This window comes from Grus americana, chromosome 7, assembly GCF_028858705.1.
Source record: "Grus americana isolate bGruAme1 chromosome 7, bGruAme1.mat, whole genome shotgun sequence".
NCBI classification, from domain to species: domain Eukaryota; kingdom Metazoa; phylum Chordata; class Aves; order Gruiformes; family Gruidae; genus Grus; species Grus americana.
In genome coordinates, this window is record NC_072858.1 from 36,963,827 (window position 1) to 36,976,126 (window position 12,300).

General features: G+C 61.3%; 1 protein-coding gene across 1 annotated transcript; it reads left to right on the forward strand.

The window, feature by feature from the left end:
• Positions 1-8,022: 8,022 nt before the first annotated feature.
• On the forward strand, positions 8,023-8,565 carry NEUROG3 (neurogenin 3). The gene has a single exon (XM_054832594.1). The coding sequence runs from the start codon at positions 8,023-8,025 to the stop codon at positions 8,563-8,565; it is 543 nt and encodes a 180-aa protein (XP_054688569.1).
• Positions 8,566-12,300: the final 3,735 nt, after the last annotated feature.

The window sequence follows — 12,300 nt, forward strand, 5'->3', positions numbered from 1 at the left end:
TACAGGGCTTTGAAGTGTCTGGGGTTTTTTTTTTCAATGAACTGGGATTTGCTGACTGGGACAACCGCCTCCTCTCCATCTCTCCCAGTGGGAGTGTTGGGGGCTCTCTGGTCCCATGCAGCACGCTCCTTTGCTGGGATGGGTAAGTGCGAATTCAAAGGGCTTCATGCCAGTGCTGGGAAAGGTGCCTGCGCCGCAGGAGTGGTGCAAACGGTGCCCGAAGCTCGGCTGCAGGGTTGCGGTGAGTCGGGGAACACGGTCCTCTGGGGGAATGGCCGAGCCCACGGCAGAAGGGGAGAAGAAGCAGGTAAGGAATGTAAGTGCGAGCTCTGAAAGCCTCAACCTTTCCAATCACAAGAGTAAGGAGCCTGCAACGAGGTGTCCCTCAACCCAAGACCTTTGCTGCTGGTGCTCACGGTGAGTTTGGCAGCCGTCGTGCTGGAATCAGGCATGTATAACGCTGCTGTCGGGAGGTGCCTTTGCCTCTCTTGGGTCTTCTCCTCACCCTTCTCTCCATGGTGAGGGGCTATGCAGCTGCGAGCCCTCCTGGCTCATCTCAGGGCCCTCAGAGATGATGGTGATGATTTTCAGCCCCTGGCTTGCCACAGCATCAGGCATATCCCAGGTTTGATGTAGCTTTGCTGGCTCATTTTTCTTGTAAAATGGCATTGCTAAACATGGCACCGAACAGGACCACTGCTGCTGCTGGTGCTCACAGCCCTCCCAGCGTCTTTCTCCCCGTGCATGGGGCTGGCAGACGCATGAGTGCAGCTTTGGGAAGGTTCCTGTCCCAGCAAAGGGGACAGACGCTGGGGCTGTGCCTGTGCTCAACCGAGCTGAGACCACGGCTCAGATAAAAGTGGTCCATGCCCTGATGGTCCCCAGCTTTCCAGCATTTGGTGTCTCCTAAAATAGTGTTCATCCTCCAGGAAAGGGACATGAAATGTCCAAGCCCCCCCAAACAGCTTCATCTCTGGGCTTAGTTCTGTTCCCAGCCACCTGTTAGCTTATTTCTGTACAAAACGTATTTGTGCCGCTGAAAGTGTCTGATCCACCTGAGGAAATGAGCTCCGTAAGAAATACTCTCTATCTCAGTGGGATGTGTGTGTGTCAGGGGCCATCCCACAGCCCCTGGCCCGGGAGCGGGGACAAAGGGACTGGGACAGATGGGATGCGTCTTTTGAGCATCCCATGGTGAGCAGCTCCATTGCCCAGCAGTGGAAGGAGAGGCTGTTGGTACCTGCGGGGCAGCTGGAGCACGCCTGCCCCACCTCGCCCTGCCTTCCCAACCCTGGCACCCCATGAACGGGGCAGGATGCGGCCCTGCTGCCCCCAGCCCTGTGGCAGCAGCAGCGGCGTGTCAGCCCCCCGCCCCGATTATTGTTGGGTGTCGAAAAAGACATTGAAAAGCAAGGAGGAGAGCTGTGAAGAGGGTCACTTTAGTGGCTCTTTCTCCTTTTTTTTTTTTTTTTTTTTTTTTCCCCTCGAGAAGAAAGTTAGAAAAGCAGAGCCCTCAAAGCCGCATTGAAAGGGTGACAGAGACGGGATAATGCGTAAGATGGAGGGAAGGAATCTCAGAGCACTCGCCACGGTGTTTTAATGATCTGTTAACAATTACCCCTTTCAGGGGAGAACATATGGTAGATGGTTTGCTTTAAAAAAAAAAAAAAAAAAGACAAAAAAGAAAAAAGAAATTACTTCAGAAACTTAAATGATGGTGGAAAATAGTAGGGATTGCAGTGAAGAGCTGGGGGAGGGAGGCGTAGCCCCTGGGGTGAAAGGACGTTGGATGATGGGGGATGTCAGGCAATGTGTCCCTGAGCACAGGGGCTTTGCTGGAGCCAGAGACCCCCAAAAGGTGCCGGTACCCGGGAACTGCCGGGGTGGCTGGGGCAGGGTACCCGAAGGAGCTGTAGTAGGTTTGAAGAAATGTGATAATGAAGGAAACCGATAAGGGTGCTGACAAAACCCAGAAAGCTGCTGGGACCCTGGGACACGTGGGGGACGGCAGCCCTGTGCCCCCCACGTCTCCGGTGCCGGCGCTGTGCCGCAGACCTGTGGCAAGGTTGTGACCCAGCTCAGACCCTCTCACAGCTTCAAAGGACTTGGCAGTGCTTCACGGGGCGGCCGGGGATGGTCTCCGTCCCCGAGGGGTTTTGTGGGCGAGAGCCCCATCCGAGCAGGTTGCCCTTTGGGCTGCAGGCTGGAGCATCCCCCCTGGCTCGGGCTCAAGCCCGGCTGCATGGGCACAGCCGGCAATGAGCTGGTGCTCCCCCGCCCCTGGAGCTGGGGGCTGGCGTAGCCACGCAAATGGCTCAAATGCTCTGGGTGCACCCAGGCGGGAGAGTGCTTTGAGGCTTCCCTGCTGGTACCTGCCATGACATCACTGCCTTTCTCCCCCTGTTACAACCTGTTGGCGTGAGATTCGGTTGTGACTCCTTTAAATTGCGTTGCCAAGCACTGATACAGGCTGGTGGTCGCTTGTCTTGCAGAGCTGGGCTGCAGCTAAAACTATGTGTTATGATTGCAGTGTTTTGTGTGAAAACAGCCAGAGATTTTTTTTCCTTTTTGTTGCAAATACATCGTTTCTCATTGAGATACAGAAGTCAGGCTGGCTGCTCACCTTCCCAGAAGTCCTGGCAAGGGTTGGCAGAGGGGCTGTGCCACTTGTGGGCTCCCCAGTTTCCCCCTTGACTCGGAGAAGAAAATGATCCCTTCTGGATATAAACTTGTCTTCTCAGCACTGCAGTAGTGCAGGGCAGGCGAAGGCTCCAGTTCAAAGGTCAAGGTCTCAGCAGATGGACCCCAAGGCTGGATGAAGGGTTGGGAGAGGGGTACCAGCATCAGGAGCTGGGATAGAGTGTGTGCAGATGGGCAGGGATAGTTGGGGAGAGCTGGGATGAAGCCGCCCCGTGGGGACACCAGCACAAGGCGTGCCCGGAGAGGGGCACGAAGATGCGGGGATGGGAGCGAGGGGATGGCGAGGCCGGGACAGAGGAAGGTGGGTGAGGAGGGATGCTTCTTCCTGTGACTGGAAAGAGAGAGGAGATGGGAAGAGACAGGGCTGGTACAGGGATGGTCCGGGAGGGGATGGGGTCATGCGTTGGGGGTGTGGGCAGGTGAGCCACAGCAGCTGGTGTGGCTTGGCTTGGCTTGGTGTGGCTTGGTGTGGCTTGGCTTGGTGTGGGGGCTGCAACCGCATTCAACTCCCTGGGATGGTCAGTACCAGAACTGTCATCACAGCACCGAGGGCTGCCAGATGTGTACGGCACAGCTGAGAACGGTGCTGGGAGGAGCGTGAGCTGGTCCTGGGCAGGTCACGGGGCTAGCGAGCAAAATATCCACACGCCACACCTTTATGGATCGCATCCCTCCTGCTAGCAGTGATTCAGCTCGAGCAGTGACCCCAGCGCCATGCTGGGCACATCACCCGGACGCGGCAGTGATGTGGCAGCAACATCAGTTCAAAGAGGAAGGGTCAAAGCCCTCATGTCTCCCTCTGTCTCCTGTTGAGGGCTTTGATGAAGATCTGGAGAGGGGTTAGTGGTGCGGGAGTCCCTCAGGGCACCTCTGCCCTTGTTTCCAGGCCAGGTGAGGAATTTCCTTTCAGACTCCTGGCTTTTAGCAACTTTTTCAGTTCTCAAAAGTCAGCTCTGGTGCTTTCTGGTATGTTCAAAGTTTGACCAGTGGAGTCTTTAAATCAGAGAGGAAAGCACATCTTTATTTTTGGAGGTTGGGAAGCACTGTCTGTCTGTTTGATGGGCAGCTGGGTAGTGAGGAGTTCCACAGCAAGCCAATATGCCCAGTCTGCACCGCTTATACCCTCATCGTGCATCAAAATGCCAGAAGTTCGATTTTTGCCCTTACAGGAGAGAAGTGCCGATTAGGAAGACAGTAGTCTGAGGTCAGCATGTCCATGGTGCGTGACTATTTATTGATGGCCAAAGGAGGGTTGATACAAATGACTACTGAAGCCTCAAGTCTGTCTTGTCCAACTGGTAGCTGAAGATAACCACTGCCAGATGGTGAAGTCTGAGTGCTGGAGGTATCCTGCCATGAAAGCTTCCTCCTGTTGAATTGTAGCTGTGGAGACAGCACATTTCTAATTGCAGTTATTCTTTGAGATTTCCATGCAGGCAGATACACAAGTATGGGCTTACTCTGGGCCACTGGGGCTGCTGACAAGTTAAAGATGGACCTGTGCTTGAACGCCTGTTAATCCCCCATTGCGTTTCATTCAACCACCAGAGGAATGTCGCGGTGCTGGTGGCTTCTGTGAGATCTCGCCAGAAACTTGTAAAGCTTAAAGCACTTGGAAAAACCAGAATGAGAGAGTCTGCTGCATGTGTAACCCATCCTGCCTGCTCAGGCTCTCATCAGGGTAGATGAGAAACCCTCTTTCTGGCAGGTGAAACGGGCTGGAGCAAGGAACCAGTTGCCACAAGTGGAGAGGGGAGCATGCCCGGCAGAACTGGGAATGACGGGAGGCCGCCGACTCCCAGAGAGGTGAGGGCCACCTTTCCCTACCTGGGCAGATACTCAGATGGCTGGGTGAATACTTTCAGGTAATAGGTTTCACAGCACCCACCTGTAGGCACCACAGCCCAGTATCCGACCAGCCCTTTGGTACTTGGTATTTGTTCCCTGCCTTTCCTTCCCGTGGTATCTCTTTTCCTTTCCTCTCTCTGGGACGGGACCCGCTTGCTCGGCGCTCACCGGCTAAAGATTTCCCGGGGAGGCTCCTTTCACCCCGGCGGTCACCCCTGGCCCCTGCTCGCCCTGGCCGGCCGCCTGCCCGGGGACGCGGCGGGGTGTCCCCGCGGCGCTGCGCTCTCCCTGCCGGTTCCCTCCCCGGGGCCGCGGCGCTGCGCCCGGCCGTGCGCCCCGTCGGGCGGCTCCAGGGGGGATGCGCTCCCAGCGCTGCTTGCCAGGGCTTTCCTTTCTTCTCCCTTTTTTTTAATTTTTTTTTTAAAATATTTTCCTTTTTGCGCCCCTTCTCCTCTCCCTCTTGTAGGAAGGGGGGGTGAGGGGGTGGAGGAAGGGAGAAATATTGTTTGAATTCACAAAGGGGGGCATCTGGTGCACCTTGCGCCTGGCATCTGTGCTCCTTGTGTCCCGAGCAGCGCGCTCGCACCGGGGCGAGGGGCAGGAGGGGCAGGCGTGCATCTGTTGGGCGCCACAATAAAGTCACAAAACAGAGGAGCGGAGCCGGCCCAGCCGCGCTGCCCTCTCAAAGGGGGACGCGGAGCTGCGGCTCCCAGGTATTATGCGCCGGGTAGGTAGGGCCGGGGCAGCAGCTGCTCCGGCTCTGAAGGGCTGCGCTCCGCCGAGCCGCTCGACATATGGCACCGCAAATCACGGTACCTCCTGAGCAGCCCCGGCCCGGGGGGGAGCGGGGGGGGGAAGGAAGGGGCGGCCCCGCCGCAGGTGCCTCCGCCGTGCGGCCCCCGCTGCAGCCGCAGCCCCGTGGGGAGGAGGCGCGGGCGCGCACCGGAGGTCCCGGGGCGGGCGGAGGGCGCGGAGCGGCCGGCGGCCCCTCGGCCCTGGGAGAGAGGGGTCGGGAGCGGACTCGGCCTTATCTGCCCTCCTCTCTCCCCAGCAAACAGCCCCCGGCGGGCAGGCGGGCTGCGGCCGAGCCCCGGCTCGCAAAACGTCCCCGACGCCTGGCAGGCGAGAGATGCGCCGGGGCTGGGCTGGTTACCATATGTTTTCAATAAAATAAGACAAATAGGGCCGGGAGATAGGGATTGCAGTAAACCTGTTATAAAGCAACATAAACTAGGCCAATGTAAACGGCAGAAGGGCCCCTCCTGGAAGGGCCGTTGGGTGCCAGCTCCGCGCCGGGGCGGCCCGGCCAGGTGTGAGCGGGAGCCCGCCGCGGTGCCCCCGGAGATTTTTATCACGTTTGTGGTAATATGGTGCTTGTTATGCTAACTATGAGTAAACATACCCGGCCGGGCTTTGTGGCGACGGGAGGGAGTTATCGGAAAGTGGCAGTGGGAAGGTGATTTAACAATAAAGTTGTCTTGTTTGCCAGCAGGTGATGTCTGCCCCCAGCCCCATGATTAATGCTTCCCAAAGCACTCCACTTTACAATCTCTTGTAATTATTTATTAAACGAAATCTATTTATTATTATTTTAGCAAACAGCGGTACCAGGTGGGGCTTTCTTTTCCTCTTCAGCTTTTGTTTGAAGGACGTTTGAAGTGGGCAGTCTGAGGCTTGGAAACTCGCTCGCCAGATTTTTTTGTCATCCAATTGCACAGGCACAAAAAAAAACCCCAACAAAAACCTCAACAAAAAACCCCGCCGGGCCCTTCCTATTCATCCTTCCCTGCCCTCCCGAGCCGCCCCTCGAGAAGGGGCGCCCGAGCCGCCGCGGTGGCCGGCCCCCCTCGGCCCTGCTCCCCCCGCCCTCCGAGCGCCGCTGCCGCGGGGGAGCGGAGCTGCCCGCCCGCCCGCCGCGCCCCTGGAGAGGCAGCGAGCACCGTCCCGCACCTCACCGCACCGCACCGCACTGCCCGCGGCCGCTCCGCGGGGCCGGGAACCGGGCCTGGCCGGGGGAACTGCCCCCGCACCGCCGCAGCCCGGGCGGGCCGGGCCGGCCGCTCCCGGCGCCGGGATATCGCCGGCCGGGATCCGCCGCGCCGGTTTGGTGAAGGAGCGGGGGGCTCTCGTCCCGTCGGGGCTGCGCCCTCCCGGCGGCCCTGCCCGCACCCCCGGGGGCGCCGAGTAGTGCAGGGGGGGCCCGGCCCCGCCGCCTCCGGTCCCCCGCCCTCCGCCGGGGAAAGGTGTCCCGGGCCCGGGCCGGTCCCCGCCGCCCGCCGCAGCCGGTGCGCAAAAGTCCCCGGCACGTTTTGCGCACCGAGCCGCGGCGGCGGAGCAGTCCTCTCCGGGCCCAGCGCCGGGCTGGCGGGGCAGGGGTGGCCGGGGGCTGCGGCGGGGGCCCTTCCCCCGCGGGACCCAGTCCCCGTTTCCCCGGGGGGAGCAAAGACACGGCGCAGGGAGACAGGAGAACGACGTGTCTCGTCCCCCCCTCCGGTGCCAGCGCTCGCCGCCCGCACGGCAGCGCCCGCAGCTCCGCCGATCAGGTGCCCGGGGGGCGCGGGGCTGTCCCCGGTGCTGCAGGGGCGAGGAAAGGGGCCGCGGGAGGCGGCGGGGTCCGCTCGCTCCTCCTCGGGGGGCGGAGGGGGGGTCCCGGAGGCGCCTCGCAGCGCCGGGGCGGCGGGAGGTGTTTGTGGCTCTGGAGAGGGGAGCGGAGCCGGAGCGGGTCCGGGGGGATCCCCCACGGCTGGCACCGAGGGCGAACCCCGCCCGGCCCGGCGGTGCGTCCCCGGGCACCCCGGGGCGCGGGGCCCGGCGCTGCTCCGCTTTGCGCAGCCGGGTTCTCGGGAGCCCCCTGTCACCCCCGGGGCCCTCGGCCGGGGCCGCCATCCCCGACCCCCGCCGCAGCCCCCCGCGAAGCCCCGGCGTGTGCGATCGCCCCGGCCGAGGTGCACTGGGGGGAGTGAAGTGCGCGGGGTCGGGCGGCTCGGCCCGGGGGTCCCGGCCCGGGGGAGGGCGGGTGGGGGCCGGGCCGGGGGGGGGAGAGGGGGCGGGCGGAGGTGGGGGGGTCCCGGCGCGGCGCGGCGTGGGAGCCGGCGGGGTCTCGCGTGGCGGGGCCGGGGCGGCAGGCGGTGCCGGTCCCGGCACGCTCCCGCCGGACTGATAAGATAAAAGCGTGCCAAGGGGTGGGTGCGGGCGGGGGGGCGCACACGCCGCCCGACCGGGAAATCCCCATTGTCTGCCGGCCCTATATATATAGGGGCTTAACGGCAGTCGTGTGCCGGCCGCTCAACCTTTCCTGCCCGCACTCGAGGGAAAGCGGGGAGGGGGGGGAGCGGCGGGGGGTGCGGAGCGAGAGCCGCTTTCCTGCCCCGCAGCCTCGCCCGGGCTCAGCAGGTACAGCCGCGGGGGAGAGGGCTCCCTCGGGCCGGCAGCAGCGCCGCTCCCCGCCGGCTAACGCGGGCTTGGCTTTGCAGGATGGCCCCGCAGAGCGACCGCTCGCCGGGCGAAGGACAGCCTTATTTCGGCGGCGCCGAGGACGCCCCCTCCGCGGCCGGCGGAGGCTCCGCGGGCAGCCGGGGCGCCTCACCGGCCCGCACCGCCCTGGCCCCGCGGGAGGCGGCGGCCCGCAGGAAGGGGAAGGCGCGGCGGGGCCGCGGCAAGGCGCGGAGCGAGGGGCTGCTCAGCAAGCAGAAGAGGAGCCGGCGTATGAAGGCCAACGACCGGGAGAGGAACCGCATGCACCACCTCAACTCCGCCCTGGACGCGCTCCGCAGCGTCCTGCCCACCTTCCCCGACGACGCCAAGCTCACCAAGATCGAGACGCTCCGCTTCGCCCACAACTACATCTGGGCGCTCACCCAGAGCCTCCGCCTTGCCGAGCAAGGCCTGCCCGAGCCCCCCCCGCCGCCGCCCCCCGTCGCCGCCGCCTCCCCCGGGTCCTGGGACTCGCCCTGCCCCGCCGCCCCGCCGCCCGCCGCCCTGCGCCGCGGCCCCGCCGCCTTCCCCGCCTTCCTCTGAGCCCGCCGTCCCGCTGCTTTCCCCCCGCTTTTGGCCTTCAGATAGCCGGGGGGCGGAGAGGGGGCTCCCCGCGCTGCGCGCCGGGGGGCGGCGGGCGCCCCGCTCCCCCCTGCCCCGTCCCGCTTGGCTGAAGCGCAGCGGGAGCGGGCGGACAAAAACAAATCACGGTTTTGTACTCTGAAACGGTAAATTATATTAATTTGTCGCTATCGGTATTTATTGATTATATTTCGTAACAAATATATATTTTGTATATAAGAGTATTTTTGGCAGCGGTGGTTCGGCTGTTTGTACCGGGGAGGGGAGCCGCGGCTGTATTTTGGGGTTTTTTTCGAAGAAGAAGAGGAGAATAAAGTGTGTCGCGGTCAGACCTGTGCAACGCCGTGTTTTTTCCACTGACGTCTCTCTGGGGGTTTCAAAATCCCGCGCAGCCCGCGCCGGGTAGTGCAGCCCCAGCCCTGCGGGGACTTGCCCGGTGCCAGGGCGGTGTGCCCGGTGCCAGGGCGGTGTGCCCGCTGCGAGGACGGTGTGCCCGGTGCAGGGGCGCTCCCCTGCGTGGGGAGGAGCGGCGAGGGAGCAGCGGGGTCCTGCGCCTGTGCGCACGGCGGTGCGCGCCTGTGGGGGACCACGCACGCATTTAAAACCGGCCTCTCTTTGCAGACGCACTTTCCCCGCAGGGCTGCGGCCGGCCCGTGTTGATACCCCGTCCTTCCGGGCAGCCGCCCCGCTCCGCCCGCCGCGTCCCGGTAAGGTGCGCCCGGCTGCAGCCCTCCCCACGCAGGTGCATTTTCAGAGCCCGGCTCGGCCCTGGGGCTATTTTGGGGATGTCCCCGGGGCACAGCGCTCCAGCTCCCGGGGCGGTGCGAGTCCTCGAACGTAGCCTTGCCCCAGGCCGACCCCATCCTCCCCGGGGGAGGGTTTAGCCCGGGCAGGCGCGGTGCTCGGGGGGCAGCGGTCGGCCCCTGCAGCCCTGAGCGGGGGGCTGGAGGTGGGGGGAGAGCGCCAGGCCGGTTAAAAACACAGGAGGTGGGAAAGGCAACACCTCCCACGCCACGGCGAGAAGAGAAGCCTCATGAATCCCGCAAACCCTTCCCGGCCCTCTCCTCCCAGGGACTCAATTTGTAGCTGGTAGATTTACGGCCGGGCCGCCTCCCCTCTCCGCGCTGCCCCAGCGGGGCGGCAGTCGCTAGACAAAGCGGCCCGCGAGGCCAAAAGCCCATTGTGATGCTAATTGTTCTCAGCTGAGCCCGTTTGCCCGCGGCAAAGAGACGCTATTGAGGCAATTTGTAGAACAAAAGAAATTTGGTTACTGGAAACAAAGACGCACGCACAAACACCCCCCAACACCCCCCTCCCGCACCGCAACAAAAGAGGCGAGAGTGAAACCTGACCGAGGACGGGATCCCGGGGGCCTTGTCCCGCCGCTACCCCCCTTCGCCCCCCCCCCACCGCCCCCTTGACGGGGGTACATCCCCCTCCATCCCCCCCCCCTCCGCGCTGCTCCCGCTCCCCGGGAGCCTGTGGCACGGGCTGGGGTGGGGGAGACCCACTGGCGTGGGGAGGGTTTGGGCGATGGTGGGTGCGCGGAGCGGTGCGCGGAGTGGCGCGGGGTGCGCGGAGCGATGCGCGGAGCTTCCCCTGCGCCCCGTCCCGCACCGGCACCGCGGGCTCTGGCCATGGTGCTGAAGGCGGCGGCCGGGCCCGGGCCGGGCCGGGGGCGCGGTGCTCCCCCAGCCCCAGGCCTCCGTGAGCCGCTGCCTCCCCCCCCCAGCTCTCCGGGGCTCAGACTTCGGGGTCTGCCCTGGCCAGGCACGGGGTTATGGGGAATCCCGCCCGGTGCGGACCCTCGCCCGGTGCGTTTCTCCTCGGGCTTGGTGGACTAGGCACAGGCTAGCTGTGGAGTGCTGTGTGTTCAGGTGGGCTGTGGGCAACGTCGCCCAGTCCTGTGGTGGAGGGAGAGGCCAGCTTGGCCCTGGTGATAAACAGACACTTTGCAGCTCAGAAAACATACGGGACTTGGTGGATTTTGGAGAAGTGGTGATCTGTTCTCGTGCGCTTGATCCAGCCTCAGTCAACGAAGTGTCCCACAGAGAGGAGCTGCAGGTGCTCCATGCACCCTGGAGAAGAGCGTGAAGGCACCGTGGTGCCAGTGCTGACAAACAAGGTGAGCAGATCTCACTTTCTACTTGAGCTTTTTTTGAGATCTGCTCTTTCTGCTGCCTCCTGGGACCCGGTCATCCACGCAGAGCCCCACTACTTTGCCTATTCATTGCTTTGAGAAGCAATACCCACATTGCTGGAGAAACGCAGGCCATGGGGCAAGGTTGAGGACTAGGAAAAGGCAGTGTGTGCCTATCTCTGTGTGTACTGTTATAGTCCTGAACGTGATCTATCTGCGTCGTAGATCAGATAGGCAGAATGAAAGACCTAATAGTATTCCTCCCCCTTCCCCCCCTTTCTGGTTGAATTGCGTATTGTTTTCATACTCTAACAGTCTGTGAAGTGCTCCAAGGCCTCCGTGTGTGGCCACAGGCGAAACACTGTGATTATTTGGGTGATAAAATCATTTAATGTTTTCCCTGCTAGTCCAGCTCCACTCTGATATCTCCCTACGGGAAGTATCACCTTGCCCTAGCTATCTGCGTGTGCTGTGGGACTGAGGATAACACCACAATCACTTAGTCTCCAAAAGTAGCATTTTTGCAAAAATATTGCAAAAGGGAGCTCAGGGTCTATATGGGCAAGAAAAGGGGCAAGAAGAGCCTGAGAGCCCTGTGAAGAGCAGGTATTACAAAAGTCCCCAAAGATGTCTGTCTAGCTGTATTTTCAGAAAGTGATCACTTTAGTGGTTTTTACTGTGTTGCAGATTATTTTCTCTGGAGGCTTAGGATGCTTCTGGTCTTCCAGCCGTGGGGCTATATGTTGGGGGGGGTGGGAGGGCGGGCCGGATTTACTACCTCTGGAGAACTAGTGACTTCTTTAGGGGCTTGAATGCATTTTTTTTTTCTTTGCCTCCACATTATTAGGTTAATCATTGCTTGAACTGGTTGCTATGGTTTTGGCAAACCCATGGAAACTTGATAATGAAGACTGAAAGACTCCTTTTCCATTTATCTTTTCTCTATGTTTAGTGCATGATGGTCTCATTTCTCTTGACGGGGCTGTCCCAGCGCCAGTGCCCGGCCTTTATAACCATGGCTGCTGTAATGGCCTCCGGACTTTTTGATGTGGAAGAAACAGGTGGCTGCTGGGACCAGGACCGTTTCAGAGATGCAGGCTTGTGCCCTCACATACTTGCAGGCGACGGGCTGGAAACAAACTTAGCCCGGGCGCTGCCAGGTTTGGTTGCTGAAATCCCATGCACGGCGCACTCGACTTTTATGTTTGCATCTAGGGGAGACCCACTCGCTAAGTGCTGATGTTTTCATGCCCCCAACACTCAGTTTTAGGTCTCTCTCTGTTTGGACAAGAAGATTTTTGAATATGTGATATTACCCTCTATTACAGAAATAAGAAGGCTTTAAACCTGTCTCTTCCTGAACCTTCCCTCTCCTCCGTAGCTGCATTTTACTGTTGAGCTCTGGCTGCAGGGATATTCAGCAAACTCCAGCCATGCCTCCAAAGCGGAGTCTCCTGCAACTGCCTCCCCAATGCTCTGTTCTGCTCAAGGTTAAAGTGGGGGATTGAGGATAACGACCAGTTGAAAACAGAGCCTGTAAATTATTTGCATGGCTC